Raw genomic sequence first — 23256 nt, 5'->3', positions numbered from 1 at the left:
ACTCCCCATTCAGGACTTCTGTCCTCAGTGGGTGGTATTATGAGAGTAAACCGTAAAACCAGTTCTCAAACAGTTGTGTGTGTGTGTGTGTGTGTGTACAAATTGTTGAAATCTTTACTGAATATAGAATTGGTCTTCTGTGTATAAAGTTAATTAAAAATGAATATTAATGGAGAATGAGACTGGGAAAGGGAGAGGGAGGAGTAAGTGGGGTGGGAGTAGGGGTGGGAAGGCAGGTATGGTGGGAAGAATCACTATATACCTAAAGTTGTAATTATGAAATTTGTACTCATTAAATAAAAGGTTTCTTTGGGAAAAGAAATGAAGTGTGAAGTGTGAATGAATAAGAAAAGATTTTTAGAAAGAAATACATTTGAACAACAATATATAGGGAAAGTGAAATGAAATTGTGACCTCAAAGAATCCATAATATGTGTATGTATATGTATGTATACACATGCATGTATATATATATTGCATATATATCTGTAAGCATTATGTATAGGGACATATCTAGATATATAACATTATAGATATATATCTTATTCATATACTTGTACTATTGAAAATATATATATTAATGGCAAATTATCAATATTAGATTCCACTGCTGCATAAATATATGCAGTGTAATATTTTATTTTGAAATACACATATTTACATACTGCAAAAGGAATGACCTAATTATGGCCTATTTAATATATGATCTAAATTTTAGATGGAATTTAATATATTCCAAAGGAGTGCTTCCTATTTCTAAAGGATTTTATGATCAAAATAGAATTAGAGTCACTAGTCAGCTATTTATCTTGCTACACAATGTTTATGTGATACAAATGACTATTTTCTCTCATATGAAGACTCTCATAAGCTTTATAAAATTATACTTTTTATAAAATCTTTCTTTTCTTTTCTCCCATTCTGGAGCTCCAAATAAATGTATTTTAGCTCTTCCTAACTTGACCCATATGTATTTGAATCTGTGTTCTGTGTAAAATATTTCTTTGTCTTTTCTTAAAATTTTTTATTTATTTATTTGGAAGAGCTACAGAGAGGCAAGGCAGAGAGAAAGAGGGGTCTTCTGTCTGCTGGTTCCCTCCCCAGATGTCCACAATGGCCAGAGCTGTGCCAGTCCAGAGCCAGGAGCCAAGAGCTTCTTCCTCGTCTCCCATGTGGGTTCAGGATCCAAAGGACTTGGGCCATCTTCTACTAGTTTTTCAAGCTGTAGCAGAGAGCTGGATGGGAAGTGGAGCACCTGGGACTCAATCCGGCACCTATATGGGATGCCGGCGCTGCAGGCGGTGCTTAACCTGCTATGCCATAGAGCCAGCCTTTCTTTGTCTTTTTATTAATTTACTTCAATATATTCTCCAGAGGTGTTCCAGCTTACTAATTATGTCCTCTGCTGTGTCTGTTCTGTTACATCCATCAATCTCCCTTTAAATTCCATTCATGCTCTGTTATTTGCATAATGTCTATTTACATATTATTTTTATAATTTATAATTTTTCCAAATTGTTTATTTTATCATTTTATTTTGCCCACAGCTTGGAAATCAATTTATAGTTTATCTTTGATAGCCTTTATGTTGTTCCTTTGCTACTTGTGTGTTCATGTTATTGAGATTGGTTTCTGGTGTTATGTATGCATCTGTAAAAATAATTTTGAAGTTTGACGATGTTTGTATCTTTTAGAGAGCTTTTCTTTATTTCCCACAGTCCTTTCATCTATTTTGAATTCAGCCACTGTAAACTAGGTTTCATAACCAGTGAAAGCTAATTGGTAGATTCGTTTGGTTGGGTGTTGCAGTTTTTCTCTGCTTTTTGGGTTTGTACCTCATCTGGGTTCCTTTAAATCCTGAGGAATTTTCTCTCTTTGCATTTACATTTTGTGTCTCAAAATGTTGATTTCTTCTTTGACACCAGACAAAACTCTCAGAGATAAGATGTTTCCTTTATTGTACTTTCTCAGGAGAGATTTTTTTTTTTTTTTTTTTTTGCCAGATTAGCACCCTGAAATTCTCCCTGCCTTGTTGGCATTTTGGTCCCTTTAAGCTGGTCTTTTTTTTTTTTTTTTTTGACTGTTTTATTTAGCTTTTCTAGTTGTTCCCAAAGAAGAGAGTTGGTTCAGAACAAACTAGTCCTCTGGTGCTGTTAACATTCATATTTTACTTGTGATTTTCAGCTTCTTGCAGTTGTCCTACCTGTAGTCAGTCTGTTCCCCTGAGTTCCTAGACCCATGTTGTCTGAGAGCCATGTGGAAGTGTGATCAGTGAGTGTTTCTACCCTCGTTTCTGTACAGTTTTTGACGATTCCATAGGGGTAGCCCCCAGCTTCTCTAACTTCCCTGCCACAGCAGTCCAAATTGTCTCTTCATGATTCAATTACCATTTATGTTGGTGGACCAGGAATACAGTGACAATCCATGTTTCAAATAATCTGTCACTGTATTTCGTCCATATTTTTGTATGGTTTTACAAAATGTGAGTTTATGTATGTATAGAAACTAGAGCAGATACTGTCTAAGCCCATCTCAGCCTTTTCTCTCCAACAAAAGTACAAATATACCTATGCATTGAAAATTGCATTACAATAATTTGTTCAATGTTTTCTTTGTTTTCTGTAAAATTAAACTTAACATATATTTGTAGTTTCCAGTATCTGGTCTACACAAAATTTTAGTTACCGTAGCTGTTCTAGTAGTTATATACTTTTTCCTGAGTTCCATTAGCAGACATGGAGGCAGGTTCATGTATTTTTAGCAGTTGATGGAGGTATTCAGAAGAAAACACTAGTTATTTCTGAATTGGAGGGTAATTTGGGGTGACCCATAGAATTAGACTCTCATAGGATATTTCTTACTTTATATTCCCAAGTCATTTGGCCATTTCATCTGCCTTAGATGAAATACATTACTGTCTAGTATACTTTCATTCTTCGTCCCCCAACGCTTTAATTGCTTTCCTATGATCCCATCATTTAGCTCCCTTTAGGCTATTGAAATTGCTTTTAATACATTTTATGTCTAAAAAAGTACCAGGTTAACCCATCTAGATAAAAGCTTTTTAAATCCAAGTGAATTAATCCCCTTACATAGGAATTCCAATTAACATGATTTATTTTTCTAAACAACTCACCTGTTGCTCTTGATAGCCCCTATGAATTGAGCCATTGTATTACTTTCTATTTTATATATAAATATATATATGTGTATATATATATATATTTAAATCCCTCTATTCGTTTGTGTGTATGCTGGTAATGAGTCACCATTTGCTGTGAACAGCAAATTTCGATGGTCAAAAAAGCCGTGTGTCAAATAGCATCTTAGTCCTGCTTTACTCATGAAAAAGTTTCCTTTTCCTTGCAAACTTAGTATAATAATTGCTCCGCCAAGTAATTACATGCACTGAATTACATGTATCCCTGGTATTGTATAATATTATTATATAGCTGCAGGTTTTAACTTTCTTAAACATGCTACAAATGTATTTTTAGGACAAGTATATGCATCAGTCATCGTCTAACCTAAAATTTCTCTTTGAAATAGGAGAAATTTGATAAATATTTTTATTTGAGGTAGAATAAAATTATTATAAAGGTGAATGCGTATGTAATGAGTATGGTTTACTTATATGATATATGGGAGAGTTAATCTGAAAAAATGATGTAGATATAATTGTCAGTGTATTTTCAAAGTTCACTAGATGTTGATTACATAATTTTTATTAAATTAACATCAGTAGTCAAGTATCAAAAGCTTGGTTATTTTTTGTTAGAAATGAAGCATGTAAAAGTTTTTTTTTTAAATCCAGTTTGTTGTAAATGATGACTTGGTATTGCCTAAATGTGCTGTTATTCATTTTTACCTACTAGCTAGCTTGAATATATAGCCATTAATAACTTTTCTAGCATATCAAACATTATGAAATTAAAGCTATATTTTTTCTTTAAATATCATAATAAATGAAGAATTCCCAAAGACTTCCAAATAATATTTTTCAGTTTTTTTTTCATTTTTAATGTTTTTCTTAAGATATAACTTTATCGCACTTTCATGTAGAAAATTAAGGAGCTAGATCAGTGGGCAGTCTTGACAAATGACAAAGGTTTGAATTGTGGAATACCTAAATCAGTCCAAATGTTCTTCTCAATTACATCAGCAAACCCACTCAGTAAGTATAAAAAGCAAGTTAGATACTTTAAGGTCTTAATGAATTACATAGTTTTTTTTGTTTTGTGTTGTTTTTTTTGTTTGTTTTGTTTTGTTTTGTTTTGACAGGCAGAGTGGACAGTGAGAGACAGAGAGAAAGGTCTTCCTTTTTTCGGTGATTCACCCCTCAATGGCCACTGCGGCCGGCACACCACGCTGATCCAAAGCCAGGAGCCAGGTGCTCCTCCTGGTCTCCCATGCGGGTGCAGGGCCCAAGCACTTGGGCCATCCTTCACTGCCTTCCCGGGCCACAACAGAGAGCTGGACTGGAACAGGAGCAACTGGGACAGAATCCAGTGCCCCGACTGGGACTAGAACCCGTTGTACTGGTGCTGCAGGCGGAGGATTAGTCTATTGAGCCACAGCGCCGGCCGAATCCTGTAGCTTCTAAGAATCTATGTTCATGGGATCAGCATAAGCTGAAGAAATATGAATATTTGAAAATACTTAGACATAAATATTTTTCTAATGAAAGCTTTAAAATACACATTTATCAATTAATGTACATTTTTACTGGTTGTTGAATACTGTTAATAGGGTTTTTGTGTTGTTGTTATTATTGTTTACTGTTTTCTGTATTGAAGTCAACGTTTTTGATTTCTCTGCTTGTTCTCTACAGGGCTTCAAGTTCTCCTTCCGGACTATCTCCAGGAGCGCTTTGTACAAGCAGCTCTGAGCTACATCGCTTGCAATTCGGAAGGAGAGTTTATCTGCAAGGACAATGACTGCTGGTGTCAGTGTGGTCCCAAGTTCCCAGAATGCAACTGCCCCTCCATGGACATCCAAGCCATGGAAGAGAATCTTCTTCGAATAACTGAAACCTGGAAAGTCTACAACAGCGACTTTGAGGAGTCAGGTAAGGCACATGTTCTCATGGAACATTTTCAAACCTTGTTCAACAAATGCCTAAAAGAAGATTTTGCCTTCCAGGAAGAATCTACTATATACTTGGAAGGTCTTGTTAATTATTCTCTCAGATGGACATACATTGCTCTTATGACTGGTTTTTCAGAATTTTGCTAAAAGAATGTATGGTGCTTTGTGTATTACTATGCTACTGACACTATGGTAGAACCTGCTATTAAAATGATATAATAGTCATTTAGTAAAGAAACATCTTGCTTTTTCTCCTTGCAAGAATCTTCATTTGACAGTTCTACCTTTGCTAGTGGTCCCTGAATTTCATTTGTGAGACCAAACATGAACATGATTTCCATAAGAGGTCACCCTCATGCAACTACTTATTTTAAAACCAAAGTATATCCATTGTTATTTAATAGTGCATATCTTTTTTGTCATTCTAAAATTTTATTAGTGTGTGTGTTTCCAATATTTTTACTTATTTGCTGCATAATCTGTAGTAGTATACATGTATAACGCTTTGATATTTAAAGCAATACAAGACTATTGATAGGGGTTTATTTAATAATTCATGTTAAAAGGATAACAAAAACCGCTGCAGTGTGGTGAGTTTGATTATATAGAATTTAATCAGAAATGTTTTATATGACTAAATTTTAAATAAGCAAAGATGTTTCAGCTGCCAAGATGTTCTTGAGTATTACAGTTCATCTGAAGTGTCATTTCTTCAAATACAATTAAAAGGTTTCCAAAATATGTATCAAAGAAGAAAAACCATGATGGTGGTTTCAACAGAACATGGATTTTTGGTTGGAAAAAAAAAAAAACAAAATTCTACTTATATAGAATAAAAGGATGTCTAGATTTGGGAAGACTGATAATTTAAAAAGAGTTAAGATTATTTAGAGTACATATATTTAAGCAAAAGGCTTCATGAATACAAATGAACTCACAGACGCAGAAAGAGGAACGGTGGATACCAGAGAAAGCAGATGGAGGGGCTGGAATTCTGATGACCAAATGTTACAAAGTTTCAGTTAAAAAGGAGGAAAGACTTTTTTATGTTCATTGCAGAGAGATGACAACAATGAATAATAAGGTATTATATATTTATCAATTTTAGGTACATACATTTTGCATATTTTCTTTACAAAAATGATATGTTTTTGAAGTGAAAGATATGTTGATTAATCATGGCCGATTGTACACATGAATCATAACATCAAATTATATACCATAAAAGGATTTTCAAAAAGTTCATAGAAGTACATATTTTGAAAAAACTGTGGATTTCAAAGAAATGTTTGCATCAAAATAAACATTTTGTTTCCAGTTTCCTTGATCCTTTTTAAGTAGCCTTATATACAAAATGATCAGTTGTCAATTTACAACCAAATTGTAAAAGATCAACTATGAGGAGAGGATTGGCAACAAAATAGGCAAGAATGGGAAACCCAAAAGAACGATGAATGTATACTGAGATTCTGCACTTGCTTTTCCTTTTGGCACATTTATCCATATTCAAGACATAATTCAAGACTGAGAATAAAGTATCAACCCCTGGAAAATGCTACTACTCCCGGATAGAGAAACCAGAAGAGCTGTTTACAGTCACCCTAGACTTAGGTCATATAATTGGGGGCTTAAGGTGTCTTAAGTGTACAGACCATCTCTCCTCTGGGACATCTCCTTTATTCTGAATCTGCACATGACAAGTGGATAAAGATTTACACTGGTAAATCTTGGATGTGGAACTGAGTCTTCTGCAGTAGTGCAGGCTTGCCATTTCACATACTAATCAGGTAACATGGCAGAACAGGGATAAACAGAGGAAAGTGGAGTCCTATTGAAATCTAGCATTGGCACAGCTCACACTGTGATCCTGAGGAGTTGATTCTGAAAAGATCGACTCTCCATTGCAGCATCTGATAAATGAGTGAGAGGGCGGCTGAGGAAGAAAACATGTTCGGGGACCACCGAGATTCTTTTTCAACAATATGATGGATATAGAATCCTAACTTATAAATATGTGTGCAGACAAAATTTTATGCATAGTATTACAGAGAGACAACCCGGAAAATAGAAGCTGTGTTATCTAGATTGTAATAAAACTAGAAGGAAATAATTTCAGATTATTATTACTGAAATATTTGAGCAAAAATTGGAAAAGAAGTATAAAGTAGATAAAATACTGCAAACTTAACTGGGGAGAGGGAGTGGGAAAGGGGAGGATTGCGGGTGGGAGGGACGTTATGGGGGGGGAAGCCATTGTAATCCATAAGCTGTACTTTGGAAATTTATATTCATTAAATAAAAGTTAAAAAAACTGATTAAAGAACATTCTAAAACAAAAAAAATTAAACATCTAAAACCAATAACTCGAAGTTTCATTTTGATAGGAGTTCTTGGGGCAGAGCATGGTAGGGCTAGTGAACACAAAGACAGATTAATGGAATATACAGAAATGAAGGCAGTGAAGAGTACCTCAGCATGGCATCTGAGGCAAGTAAACCTGCAGGAAATTAAATTTTATTAATTCAGGAACAAGAAAATCAAATGAGAGTTACTTGATGGCACCAAAATAAAAGCATAAAGAAGAAAATGGGAAAAATTGGCATTCATAGATAAATGTGTATTGTTTATGTCACACTCTCTCTACTACTGTGTTTCAAATTAAAAATTCAAGACTTTTATTCATTTTTCATGTGCTTGTTGAAGAGTGCCATTGGCCTCAGTAAAATATGTCAAGTGAGATAAAATTCCATTGTAAATGGCATTATGTTACATGTTACATTTTACTTGTTACATTAAATTTACTAAGTAAAATATTAAAATTATAGGACTTGATAAAGTAACAGGATTGTTTCTGTTTATTAAAGATATACTTTAAATATAAAGACACAGATAATTTAAGTTGAAGAGTAGAAAGTATAAATAATGTAAAAATCTTCCAAAATAATACTTGAGTAAATTCTAAAGCAAGCTATATTAATTGAAATATAAATATTTTATAACAAAAGAGTGCAACATGAATATATATACCAAAATATTAGTTTATATGGAGCTTAACATAAAAATTATACGAAATCAGTTAAATAAGCAAAAAATATACCTTTATCCAAGACTTTTGAAGTAAATGGGAAAGACTTGTAATAGATGAGAAAGATTGAAATCAACATTCAGGAAACCAAAGGCTGCAGGATTTTCAACAAAGGCCTGAGCTCAGTGGAGAGCACTGGTGGGCATTCACAGTGAACTTGACAAACGAGGAGGCCATTGGTGTTTGCTAATTATCTCTTACTGAAGTTAGGCTCCCCTTCTTCCAGAGAAACCCACCTGTTTTCCACAATCATTACATTGCAAAAGGATGCCCCCAGATCCTGAAGAAAGGGGCAATTTTTGTGCAATATTTCCATCTCAATAAAAAGGGAGAATTTACAATTTTCTAAAATGAATGTTCTGTGAACAGAGACATCAGTGATTTATCATTAACTTAGAAAAACTGAAGAGAATGTTTGACCCTCTTGGTCAAGACTTAATAACATATCCAAATAACATGAAGAAAAATGTCACACACACACACACACACAAATGTGAGATTTTAACCTGTCTTTCAATAAATGAAAGAATAAATAAGCTTAATATGAGTAGCAATTTAGTGAATTGAATAGAGAGGTGACTGGTGATTAACATGAAATATATTTAGAGCATCAAAGGAAACAACCCAAAATTTATGTTTTCCACTACTCAGGTAATCTGTAGTAAGATCCAGCATATGCTAAGCCACAAAGTAAGTCTGAACACATTTTAAAATACTGGAATAATTTAAATTATATTTTCTGACCACAATAAAATCACAATTAAAATGATAAATAAAAACAAATAAGTGGGTCCTATTTATTTGAAAATTAACTGAAAGTTTTCTAAGTAAAACATAGGTCAAAGAAGTTTTGAGAAAATAAGTTACATTGAAATGAGAGTAGGACATACCAAGACATGTGTGATCCAGCTAAATACTTGCTTTGGGGGAAAATTCATAGCTTTGAGTATATTTTTAAAAACTAAAAGACTGAATATCAGTTATGTATGCTATCATTTTAAGTGTTTTAATAAAGAAATAACATCCTGGGACTGCTGCTGTGGCACACTAGGTTAATTCTCCACCTGGCTCCTGGCTCCTGGCTTCGGATCGGCGCAGATCCGGCCATTGCGGCCATTTGGAGAGTGAACCAACAGAAGGAAGGCCTTTCTCTCTGTCTCTCTCTCTCTCAATGTCTGTAACTCTACCTGTCAAATAAATAAATAAAAAAATCTAAAAAAAAAAAAAAGAAATAACATCCTCTGACTAGTATAAAGGTAACAGAAACAAAGACTAAAGTAGAAATCAATGTAACTCAAAGCACCAGGAGACAGAAAACTCACAGAGCCAATTGGTGCTTCTTTGGAAAGATGAACAAAACTGGTACTTACCAAATATAAAGAAGAAATGTCTATATTTTAAATATAAATTCTGTGGGACTGGCATCCAGCTTCCTGTTAATGTCCTGAGAAGGCACTGGAAGATGACCCATGTATTTGGGCGCTTTCTATCTACAGGGAGACAGCAATGGAATTCTGGCTTGGATTTGGCTGTTGTGAACCTTTGGGGAGTGAGCCAGTCAAGCAGAAATGTGTCTGTCTCTCTCCCCACCACATTCCTTACTGTCTCTTTCAAATAATGAAAAACAAATGTCATTTAAAAATACATTTCTGAATATCAAGTGTATAAAGAGAACATCACTTGAGATACTACAGCTATAACCAAAATTACTAAAGAAATTATATACTCAGGAATTTTCCAATTTGGATAAACTAGATAAACTAGACATTTTCTCCAAAACTAACTTTAACAAACTAGGCATAAAATTATACCTGAAAATATGTATCTAATTTGAAACAAAACTTCACACAAAACTTCTTTTAGAAATAGAAAGAAAATCCTAAACAAACTTTCTTAGGAATATTGATGCAAATGTTCTATCCAAATATATTTTATGGACAGAAATATATAAAAATGGCAGTCAATAATAACCAAATATAATTTATTCTAAAAGACTTCAAAATATTTATCAAATTAATTCATCACAAAAAATGGCATAGAATATAACCATGCCTCTATCTCAATAAGTTCAGAATAAATAATCCCACACATGATTCTTAAAAAAATTCTTAAGAAAAATGGGAATACATAAACCCTTTTATATTTAAACATAGGATTACTAAGAAAATCTCACTTATAATGGTAAATTTGAAAGCTTTTGCCCTGAGAATAGGAATGAAACAATGATACTCATTCTCAACAAAAATATACCTTGAGTTCCTAGTTATTGAAATTAGTTATGAAAAAAGAAACAGAAGCCATAATTACTAAAAAATAAAAATAAAATGATCTGACACTTAGGTTGAATTGAGCTGCTGTAAACATGGACGTGCAGATATCTCTTTAAATGATCATTTTGCTTCCTTTGGGTATATTCCCAGGAGTGGAATAGCTGGGTCATATATTTTTGTGCTACCTGAAGAGTTTTCAGCCGACATCCATAATGGTTGTACTAGTTTTTATTCCTGCCAGCAGTGCATTAGGGTACCCTTTTCTTCACAGCTTTGGCAGCATCTGTTTGTTAGTTTATTTTGCTTTGGTGCTATTAGCCATTCCTACTGGAGTGAGGGGATTACCTCCTTGTGCTTTTCACTTACACTTCCCTGATGGCTCCTGATCCTGAGCATTTTTTCATGTGTCTGGTGAACATTTGTATTTCATGCCTTGAGAAATGCTTATTCATGTCCTTTTACCGTGTCTTATTTGTTTTGTTTTTAATTTTATTTAGTAAATATAATTTTCCAAAGTACAGTTTATGGATTACAATGGCTTCCCCCCCATAACTTCCCTCCCACCCGCACCCCGCCCATCTCCCGCTCCCTCTCCCATTCCATTCACATCAAAATTCATTTTCAATTATCTTTATATACAGAAGATCGATTTAGTATATATTAAGTAAAGATTTCATCAGTTACCGTGTCTTATTTGGATTGTGCGTTTTGTTGTTAAAGTTTCTTGAGCTGTTTATACATTCTGTATATTGATCCTTTACCAGATACATACTTTTAAAATATTTTCTCTTGATTGCCTCTTCACTTTGTTACTTGTTTCCTTTGCTGTGCAGAAGTTTCCAGTTTCCCTGTATCATTTGCTTAAGAAATTGTGCTTCCTAAAGGGAATGATTTTAGCTCAATTGTGAAAATCAGTCTTTTGTAGATATGTGAGATGTGTGGGTTAAATTCTGGAGTTTCTATTTCTTTCCATTGATCTTCTTGTCTATTTTTATGCCAATATCAGGCTGTGGTATGTTCTGAAAGCTGGTATTGGGATACCTTCTGCTTTGTTTTCAGTGTTTAAGAGTGCTTTGGCTATTCAGGGTCTTTTGTGATTCTATATGAATTTAGGATTATTTGTTTCAAATTCTATGAAGAATTGTCTTGGAATTCTCAGTTGGACTGCATTGATTTTGTAAATTGCCTTCGGTAGTATGGACATTTTTGATATTAAGTTTTCCAATCCACAAACATGGAAGATTTTTCTATTTTTTGTGTCTTTTCCTATTTCATTCATTAATATTTTGCAGTTTTCACTGTAGAAACATGTTACATCCTTGTTTAAGTTTATCTCATATTTAAATATTTTTGTAGCTAATGTGAACAGAACTGATCTTATAAATTCTTTCTCAGAACATTGTTGATGTCAAGAATTCTCCTGATTTATGTGAAAGGTGACACTATAGTGAAAAGGAAAAAAAAAAGCATAAAAAAACCAAATAAGCAGTACTGGACCTTTGGATATTTCTATGTAAATACAGTGAATTTATGTGCTCTTGCTGCACAAATCACCACAGGTTAGATTGCTGATCTAACTATGATAAGATTTGAAAAGGTAATACTTAGAAGAAAACAGGGAAGATCTTCATGGAGAAGCAAAGCAAAGCAAAATAAGGAAAAAAAAAAAAAAACAAACCTTGGACAGAAACACAAACACAACCCATAAAAAATGAAAGTTCATTTGAATATATTACAGTTAAGTTTTTGGTTAATCAAAAGATACCATTACAAAGCTATAGGAAGAGACAATCACATGCAATCCATTTGTCAAACAAGTAACTTTGAACAAAAATATTTGCAGTGAGGAGGGGCTGAACGTAGTGTTTTGGAGGCCAATAAGAATGCTCTCATCCCGTGAAGAGTGCCAGGGTTTGACTCCCAGTTCGTCTTCCTGCTAATGTACATCCTGTGTCAGTGGCAGCTCATGAACCCGGGTTCCTGTCAGTCACATGGGAGACACACATTGCATTCTGAGCTCCTGGCTTCAGCCTGCCTCAACTCAACTGAGCTGTGGAAATTTGAAGAGCAAAACAGTAGAAGGAAGATCTTTCTTTGGATATCTCTCTCTCTCTCTCTCTCTCTCTCTCTTTTTTTTGAAAGCTTTTATTTAATGAATACAAATTTCATAGGTACAGCTTTAGGAATATAGTGGTTCTTCCCCCTATAACCACCTTCCCACCCCCACGCCCATCCCACCTCCTACTCCCTCTCCCAGCCCATTCTAAATTAAGATTCATTTTTAATTATCTTTATATACAGAAGACCAATTCTGTACTAAGTGAAGATTTCAACATCATGCACTCACACAGACACAAAAAGTATAAAATACTGTGTGAAGACAAGTTTACTGTTAATTCTCATAGTACAACTCACTAAGGACAGAGATCCTACATGTGGAAGAAGTACACAGTGACTCCTGTTGTTGATTTAACAATTGACACTTTTATTTATGACATCAGTGATCATGTCATGCTTTTGTCATGAGCTGCCAAGGCTATGGAAGACTTTTGAGTCTACAAACTCCGTCAGTATTTATACAGGGCCAAAAGCAAAATGGAAGTTCTCTCCTCCCTTCAGAGAGAGGTACCTCCTTTTTGATGGCCAGTTCCTTCTACTGGGAACTCACAGAGATCCTTCATGTAGATCATTTTTTGCCACTATGTCATGGCTTTCCATGCCTGAAATGCTCATATGGGCTTTTCAGCCAGATCTGAATTCTTTAAGGGCTGATTCTGAGGTCAAAGTGCTGCTTAAGACGTTTGACATTCTATGAGTCTGATGTATAGCCAGCCAGCTTCCCATGTTGGATCATTGTCTGCTTTTTAATTATATGTATTTTTATTACCAGACACTTGGTCTTATTTATGTGATCCCTTTGACAATTAATGCTATCTATATGATCAGTTACACACTTAACATGATCACTTTAACATATAAGATGGCTTTAGTACCACCCTGCTTAATGGGATTAGGACTCCCATGGCAAAATTATAGCTTTACTCTTAGGGGTAAGTCTGTGGAAATGTGTACTGAACTGTAGATCTCCTCCCTCTCCTATTCCCACTCTTATTATGTACTTGGATCTACTTTCAATTGGATTTAAAAACCTATGAATAATTCTCTGTTAAGTTAATTATTCAACCAGTGGTATTAAGTGGAAAAAGAAAATAGTTAAAAAATAAAATAATAATGGCCAGCATCATATTTAATGGGGAAAAGCTGGAAGCATTCCCACTGAGATCCAGTACCAGACAGGGATGCCCACTTTCAAAGCTGCTATCCAGTATAGTCCTGGAAGTTTTAGCCAGAGCCATGAGGCAAGAAAAAGAAATCAACGGATACAAATTGGGAAAGAGGAAGTCAAATTATCCCTATTTTCAGACAACATAATTCTATATATAGGAGATCCAAAAAAACTCCACTAGGAGACTATTGTAACTCATAAAAGAGTTTAGTAAAGTAGCAGGATATAAAGTCAGTACACAAAAGTCAACAGCCTTTGTGTACACAATGCCATGGCTGAAAAAGAACTTCAAAGATCAGTCCCATTCACAATAGGTACCAAAAAAATCAAATATCTTAGAATAAATTTAACCAAGGATGTCAAAGATCTCTATGATGAGAATTACAAAACATTAAAGAAAGAAATAGAAGATACAAAAAAAATGGAAAAATATTCCATGTTCATGGATTGGAAGGATCAATATCAAAATGTCAATTCTTCCAAAATCAATTTACAGATTCAGTACAATACCAATCAAAATGCCAAAGACATTCTTCTCAGATCTAGAAAAAAGGATGGCAAAATTCATACGGAAGCACAGGAGACCTTGAATAGCTAAAGTAATCTTATATAACAAAAACAAAGCCAGAGGAACCACATTACCAGACATCAAGACATACTACAAGGCAATTATAATCAAAAAAAGCCTGATATTGGTACAAAAACAGATGAATAGACCAATGGAACAGAATAAAAACACCAGAAATCAATTCAGATATCTAGAACAACTTATATTTGGTCAACGAGTTATAACCAATCCCTGGAGCAAGGACAGTCTACTCAACCATTGGTGCTGGAAAAACTGGATTTCCACATGCAGAAATATGAAGCAAGACCCCTACCTTTTACCTTGCACAAAAATCCACTCAACATGAATTAAAGATCTAAATCTGTGGCCTGACACCATCAAATTATTAGAGAACATTGGAGAAACCCTGAAAGATATTGGCACAAAGAGTTTTTGGAAATGACCCCAGAAGCATAGACAGTCAAAGCCAAAATTAACAAATGGGATTACATCAAAATGGGAAGTTTCTATGCTACAAAAGAAACAGGAAAGTGAAGAGGCAACTGACAGAATGGAAGAAATTATTTGCAAACTATGCAACTGATAAAAGATTAATTACCAGAATATATAAAAAGATCAAGAAACTCTACAACAACAAAACAAACAACCCAGTTAAAAGATAGGCCAAGGACTTAAACAGACATTTTTCAAAAGAGGAAATCCAAATGGCTAATAGACATATGAAAAAAATGTTCAGGATCACTAGCCATCAGAGTAATGCATATCAAAATCACAATGAGGTTTCACTTCACCCCAGTTAGAATGGCTTTCACACAGAATTCAGCAAACAACAAATGCTGGAGAGGATGTGGAGGAAAAGGTACTCTAATCCACTGTTGGAGGGAATGCAAACTGGTAAAGCCACTATGGAACACATTATGGAGATACCTCAAAAATCTGAATATAATCCTACCAGATGACTCAGCCATCCCACTCCTCAGAAGATACCCAAGGGAAATGCAATCAGCAAATAAAAGAGCTGTCTGCACCTCCATGTTTATTGCAGCTCAGTTCACAATAGCTAAGACATGGAATCAACCTAAATAGACTGGCTAAAGAAATTATGGGATCTGTACTGTATGGAATACTACACAGCACTAAAAAAAAAATGAAATCTGGTCATTTGCAACAAAACAGAGGAATCTGGAAAACATTATACTGAGTGAAATAAGCCAGTCCCAAAGGAACAAATGTATGTTCTCTCTGATCCATGGCAACTATCAGAGCACCTAAAAGGAAACCTGTGGAAGTAAAATTGACACTTTGAGAAGCAATGACTTGAAAATCCCTTGTCTCTTTTTCTTTTTATAGTTTATTTATTTGACAGATAGAGTTATAGACAGTGAGAGAGAGAGACAGAGAGAAAGGTCTTCCTTCCTTTGGTTCACTCCCCAAATGGCCACTACGGCCGGCGCTGCACCCATCCGAAGCCAGGAGCCAGGTGCTTCTCCTGGTCTCCCATGCAGATGCAGGAGTCCAAGCACCTGGGCCATCCTCCACTGCCCTCCCGGGCCACAGCAGAGAGCTGGACTGGAAGAGGAACAACTGGGACTGGAACCCAGTGCCCATATGGGATGCCATCACCGCAGGCAGAAGATTAACCAAGTGAGCCAATCTCTTTCAAATAAAATGAAAAAAATAGTAAAAATAAAAAAAAAAAAGTTGTGGAATCTGTCTAATCAATTAATCAGTCAGTAAAAGATAGTTCAATAAAGAAAGATGAAGGTGTTGCAAATCCTTGAAAAAGAGAATGAACAAAGAATGAGTGTATGGCAGAGTGTTCAATATCATTAGTCACAGAAGAACCCAAGTTAAAGCTACTATGTGGTGTCACCATGTACCTACTAAAATAGCTAAAACTGAAAGAAAGGAAAGGAAGAAGAAAGAAAAGGAGGAAAGAAGATGGTGAAATAACAAGTGAAAAGAAGTGTAGAACCTCTACAGGTATTACAAAGCAATGGCATGCGTGTCACTGGTTTCTTTTTGGAAAAATTATTTTTGCAATATCTACCAGATGTGAATGTCTCATTTTCTTGATCCAGCAGTTTCATTCCTAGACAGAAACTCAAAAAAGGCACATATTTGCAACAACAAAAACATAAAGCAAAGCATTCACAGAAACATCTTTATTGCCCTGAAAGTAAACACTGATTTTGGCAGTCCACACATAGAAAAGATTGTAATATCACTATACACAAGGTAATAAAAGATTAATCTAAAATGAATAAATATCTCAAAAATCATGTTGAACAGGGAACCTACACTCAAAAGACAATATGTTGTATAATTCCAATTATATTAAGCACTTAAGCCCACCAAGTCCACCTGTGACCAAAGTGAATATTAAGGAAATTCCTTCAACACATATACATGAAGAACTATTTCAGAGTGCCTGCTACAGTAGTGTGGAATTAATAACTGTTACCACACACAGGATTTAAAACACTTTTCTGCTGCATATGTTTCCCATTTGCACTAAATGTAAATTTTAATCAATAGATCATTTGAATGGAATTCTTGGACATTTTTTTATATTTGATTATATTTCAGTCTTGGAAAATATACCAATTATGGACTGTGATGGAGAAATCAAAATCAAATGTATTTGTCTTCATATCTTGTAGTAAGAAATATTCTGCCTGTAAGAATGACATTAAACATGGAAATAAAACTACACACTCCTTAACAAAATAACAGGCAACTCTAAACCAACTTATTTGTTATATTTAATTAGGCAGAAATAACAATTAGGAACACTATCTTGCCATAGCATAGCTAGACCAAAGATTCCAAGTTAAGAAGAAAACTGTATGTGTATAGTTTTATACATATAGCTAAATGATTAAAGGCAAAATTAAATTTGAATTGGATTATACAACCGTTTACCAAATTTTCCTTTAAAAAACTACTAAATGAGAGCCAACGTTGTGGTGTAATAGGAGCCTCTGCCATCAGCACTGTCCCATATGGGTGCCAATTTGAGTCCCAGATGCTCCACTGCTGATTCAGCTCCCTGCTAATGCACCTGGGAAAGCAGCCATGGATGGTCCAAGTGCTTGGGGCCCCACCATACTTGGGAGACCAGAAGGAAGGTCCAGGATCCTGATTTTAGCCTGGCCTAGCCTAGCTGTTGTGACTCTTTGGGGAGTGAACCATTGGTAAATGGAAGATATTCTCTCTCTCTCTCTCTCTCTCTCTCTCTCTCTCTCTCTGTAACTCTGCCTTTCAACTTAATAAAATAAATCTTTTGAAAGAAGATCTTATTTATTTATTTGAGATATAGAGTTACAGAGAGAGGGAGAGGCAGAGCAAAAGGTCTTCCATCTGCTGGTTCACTCCCCAAATGGCCTTAATGGCCAGAGCTGCACTGATCCGAAGTCAAGAGCCAGGAGCTTCTTCTGAGTCTCCCACACTGGTGTAGGGGACCAAGCACTTGGGCCATCTTCTGCTTTCCCAGGCCATACCAGAGAGCTGGATCAGAAGAGGAGCAGCCGGGACTAGAACCAGCACCTATATGGGATGCTGGTGCCACAGGCAGAGGCTTAACTGATTGCAGCCCTCAACAAAATAAATCTTTTTAAAAAATACTAAATGGAAATGTATTATCTTTTCAAAATAATTTTGTAAATGATCCTGAAATATTTTCTGGAGCAATAAGAAATTTAATTAAAGTGTAATTATGGGACATGACGATATTCTTCTAAGGAGTAATTGCAATGAAAAATAAAGGATTTGGTTTACGTAAAGCACAAATGTTTTTGAAACTTTCTGACATATCACTGTTGCTCCCATATGGCATTCAGAAAATCTAAGGTGTCCCTTATGTTGTATCATGTGTCTTTATCAGGATCACATCCCCCTAAATAGAAGGGTGTGTATTTTATGATTCACAAATGGCAAGTGGAAGCCACTTCATAATGGGATTGTCTAGGTGTTACTGTTAGAGAACATTGTCCATGTTGATGTTTTATCTGGAAGTAGGTTAACTCTTAATGCTAGGAATCCATGCTATACTGAATGGTATAGTACTATAAAGGTTGGCGAGGCTTGCTTTACAAAAATCTATTTCTCTTGCTACTTTTATATGAAATATTCTTAATTATCTTTCTCAAAAAGCCATTTTCTCTCAGGTGATGTTTAGTACTCATAAATATATTTACATAAAATAACTGAATTTTTTTGTATTCTACATTATATGATACAGACTTTCATCATGTCTGTCTGGTTCCTGCTCAGTGTTTATTCTTCTCCTTCCTGACAGTAATGTACCCCCGATTTCCAATGGGGAGCTGCATTCCATTTGTAGTATTGATCAGTGTTTGAGACTGAGATCATGAATCATTCTCTGATTAATATGAACTAAAAACAAGAGTCCATTCCCTGTCTGCAGAGATCAGTCCAAGATGCATGAGAAGTTGGACCAGTGAGACCCAGAAATACCATTTTCTAAGGGCATCTGAGGGAGCAGAACGTTCTTTCTTTTCCCACAGAAGCAGTGTAAGTATCTGTTCCTCTTGGATGTTAAACAGCATAGAGTAGTAGAGCGCCATCTTCAGCCATGGAGTTGCTCGAGCCATGCACAGTAGGAAAAACGCCTCTTTGGATCCTCCAGTGAGTGCTGAGCCCCCCACCCCACTTCAGGCTGCTCTTGTCTCCACAGTTCACCTTAGTGAGCTGGTGAATGTCCTTCACTGTCACTCAGGAAACTTCAGGTAATCCTTCAGTAGAAAGGAACCCACAAAATGTTAGACTTTATTTCTCCTCACTTGTTCATTGTGAGTGTGCTGTGAGATTTATTCAGACTCCTCCGTCTCCTCTTTAGCACTCTTAACTAAAGAGCAGCTCCGGGTGGAAAGCCCGCCCCCCCCTTGGGATGGCAGAAGGAAGATGCAGCTACCTGTGCACTGTGTCTTGAAGCTTTAGCTGGAAAATGATTCCCAGTACACCTGGTTCAATTCTGGTGCTCAAAGTAAATTAGCCGTGACTAACTCCAAAAGGGATTTTTCCTTAAAATAGAGCTTCAATATATGCGAAGAGTTCTAATGCCTCCACAGCACACTATTCTGCTGCCCAGATGTCCAGCCTACTTCACTTCCCATATACAGAACTCGTCCACTCCATCCTCGAGGCACACGCAACGGTCGCCACCACTGGGTGCAGCTCAGTAAGCAAAGCTGGGCATCCTTCATCAAATCTGGATGTGGTTTCTTTTGCTACCAAGAGATGAAACAAACAACCAGTAGATTTCTCCCCCAGAAGGACTGTTTACCCAGGTAGAATTGGTCAGCGAAACTGAGTATGCGCTTCCAGAACAAGACTGGAAGGAGAAAACAGGATATAAAACACCAGCTCAACTTCAGAGCAACCCTCAGAACCCACTGGCAAGATGACTTGGGAGTCGGAGCCCTGAAGTGTGGCAAATTCCTCAGAGACCTCTGATTCTCCTTCTGACGTAGCTCTCTCATCCAAGGTTGTCTGTGGTCCCAAGTGCGAATACCCGGGGGATGCTTCCTACTCCAGCCTCCCCCTTTTCCACATCTGAAGTGAGAATGGAGAACAGGTCTAGGAAACACTTTTACACCCTGTTTTCTCCCCTAACATTGGGATTCAATTGTCATTTTGCATCTTAAAATTCAGATGCTTTTAGCCTGGCATCATGGATTCTTTGGCAGCATAATTCAGATAAACGTTAGCTAGTTTTTTTGTTTAATCTGTTTGAATTCAGTCAGTTCCACAGCCAGTAGTCACACCTTTTTCCAAGCTATGTTTTTGTATTTGACATTTTTCTTTTTGTCTTCACCATGTTGCTCCCTGCTTTCTCTCTTGTTTTGAGCTGTGGAATTTCATTAGACTCCTTGTTGCCAACTTCAGAGTATTTACTGGATTCTATACCACTAGTGAGCTATATCCCTTAAGAAAAGCTGAAGTAGTTTATGGTTTTGACAAGGAATATGCAAGACACACACAAACCATTCTTGCTATAAGGAAAATTTCAATTGGATGCTATAACTAGGTGAGTTTATTTTAATGCTGGGAGTTTAGGAGTGTTTGCTTTCTTCATCTACCTGATTCACAGTCTCTGCATGTTTCCTTTATATATGCCTTCAAACCTACCAAACCTCTTCTGGTTTGAGGTCCTGTAGAATACAAGAAATACAGGTAGTGCTAGAGAAAGGCACAGTATAAAATTATCCTGTGGGTGTGAACTCACAGGTCATTGTTCCTGCTACTTGTCCATTACAAGTTGGCTGCAGAGCCTTTCTGTGTCCCCTCACTCCAGAATGCGGGCTAATAGCATGGCCACCATCTGGAACCATGTGTCACCGTGCCATATTTCACCAGAAACAGTTACAGCAACACAACTAGTTTCTCTTCTCTGGCATCCGAGTTTATTGGATCTGTGCACTTTTCCAGTTAGCACGGGCAACAGTTTTTCAGCTGCTTTCTCACTGCTTAATACAGATTGTCAGCATTCCCATTCCAGCCCTTGATAGTGTGTTCTTCACACTTCAGCAATCCAGCAAGTCAACACAACAACTGTAAGCTTTTGGTCTTTTCTTTATCTTTTTTTTAAGTTTTATTTATTTATTTGAAAGAGTTACAGAGAGGCAGAGGGAGAGAGAGATAGAGAGAGGTCTTTCTTTCCATGGGTTCATTCCCCAAATGGCTGCAATGGCTGGAGCTGGGCCAATCAGAAGCCAGGAGCCAGGAGCTTCTTCCAAGTCTCCCACATGGGTGCAGGGGCCCAAGCACTTGTACCATCCTCCTCTGCTTTCCCAGGCCATCACAGAGAGCTGGACCAGATGTGGAGCAGCCGGCACCCACATGGGATGTGGGCACTGCAGGTGGTGGCTTTACCGGCTATGCCGCAGCCCCAGGCCCCAGCTTTTGCTCTTTTCAGCAGGACTCCTCCCCTACATTTCTGAATGCAGTATCTATGTGAGTCAGGATCAGCTTGGTGACACTGCAAAAATAAACAACCCTAAAATCTCAGGTGTAAACAAATCTCATGTCTTCACCCATTGCATGCCCAGTGCAGATGAGCTGGGGTCTCTGTTCTGCATTGATCCCACGCCCAGACTCAGACTGAAGGGAAGAACCCCATCTGGAGTGGTTTGGTTACAGAAGCAATGTGGATAAATGCAGTCAGTTGTAACCTACTCCTAGATGAGTTTCTTCACAGCATTTACTTAGGGTCAGGTTTTATAGTCAAGCCTAATTTCAGAGGACAATGACAAGGAAATGCTACTTACCATGTACTCAGAAGAGAAGAAAGGATAGAATATTTGCCAACAGACAAAAACAGCCCCTGCTGGCTTTTCATCTATAAGAAATTGGAAAAATAATCTGTATTATGTAATCATATAATCTCAGATAAGATTCTTTAAAATTTCCTTTTGCTGTCTGACGTGTGTCACTCTTTTTTACTATCAGAAAAAATGAGATGTCCCTGTAATTAAGTGAGCATTCACACGTTCAATCCACTGTATCCATCATTTGAGCAAAGTAGCTAAGATTCAGATGAATACATTTTATCAGTAGTTACATGAATATTCACAAGGCATTTACTTTTTTAAACTTTAACTGCTTCACTTATCATTAAGTATCTTTATTTATACGTGATGAACTAGATATAAAATTCTCCTAAGTTAACTATCACATCGATGTTGCTGGCTTTTGGGTAAAGCTTTGGCATTTCCATGTTTATATTTGTAACACAGTTCTAAAGGAATTGGTAGTCAGAATATATGAATAAGGGAAAGAAAGCAAGCTTTTCAAAACAGCGAGTGGCATCCTTCCTTTATTCCCACAATATCAATATGCTTTAAATGTGATGATTTGCTCAGTGGCTATCCTGTGCGCTACAGATATCCTCAAGGCTGTATTCAGCATCAAGCCTGAAATAGAAAAATGAATTGGATTTGTGCTTATGCTTGTTTTTGATAGGCCAGTGTTTACACTCTGATTCATCAATGCCTGACTGTACCAGTATTTAATATATTATGAATATCAACTTTGCCATTACCAAATTTTATTCTGTACTTCAATTAATTTTAACACCATCTGAAATAAGATGGCTATAGAGTGCCAAGCAGGTGTTGTATGAAATAATTCCTGATTCAAGTCCCAAAAGGCTTTCTGCCAAATGCCTCCTACCTGTTCCAGTTGGCCTGATGCATCATACCTAGTTCAGCGCCATCATTCCGAATCTCTGCAAAGAGGCCATTGCTTCCTGAGAGTAGAGAACAGCATATTTTTTGCATCATCACAAAAAAGCTAGTGCAGTGCTGTGTATAGCAGACACATTATGTATCTTAGTATCTAATGATTGATGGATGAGATAACAAAATATATATGTTCAGTGCATTTGATTTGATACACTTCATTTGGTGTCACTTGGAAGCTTGTGGCTAACAACACTGTTCATCTTTGTGCTTAAGTGTGTTCTAAAAAACAATCGTGAAATAATATGGTATATGCTGTTTTGAACATTTTGATAGGTACTTTGACAGGTTTTTTGCCCTTTTAAAATATTCTTATCCATATTTCAGATATGAATAACATAATTAACAGCAACCTTATATTATTTTTAACGATTGGATGAAGATTTATAGATGCACTTTAGCATACAAGTATAATGTTTTCCCATTGGTTTCTGTTTATTTTTTATAAAGGGATTTCTCAATATTTTCCTCTAAAATTGCATTCATTTAAAGTCATAATTCACTCAAATATCCAGTTTAATCTGGAGCAAATCATTCGAGACTCTGATTTGGTATCATAAAAATAAAATAAATGGTGACTTCAAGAAATTTTTTTTTCATATTGGCACAGACTGTGATGAAGAGAGATTAATGAATAAAATTGCATTCAGAGAATTTGTACTTAATACTCTAAGATCAGTTTCATAAAATATATT

General features: G+C 36.1%; 1 protein-coding gene across 10 annotated transcripts in view; it reads left to right on the top strand.

Moving 5' to 3' along the window:
- Positions 1-23256, top strand: part of BRINP3 (BMP/retinoic acid inducible neural specific 3) — a 556809-nt gene that overhangs the window by 388114 nt on the left and 145439 nt on the right. For all 10 annotated transcript variants that reach the window (XM_089312011.1, XM_089312013.1, XM_017347891.4 and 7 more), the window contains one exon: positions 4832-5068. In XM_089312011.1, coding sequence (XP_089168137.1) covers positions 4987-5068 — 82 coding nt within the window. In that variant the 5' untranslated portion in view covers positions 4832-4986. The remainder of the gene's footprint in view (positions 1-4831; positions 5069-23256) is intronic.

The sequence above is a fragment of the Oryctolagus cuniculus genome, chromosome 13, assembly GCF_051225735.1.
Source record: "Oryctolagus cuniculus isolate XC-2025 breed Fujian yellow rabbit chromosome 13, ASM5122573v1, whole genome shotgun sequence".
Taxonomy (NCBI): Eukaryota; Metazoa; Chordata; class Mammalia; order Lagomorpha; family Leporidae; genus Oryctolagus; species Oryctolagus cuniculus.
Note: the sequence above shows the minus strand (reverse complement) of the source record. Positions and strands in the feature narration are given on the sequence as shown.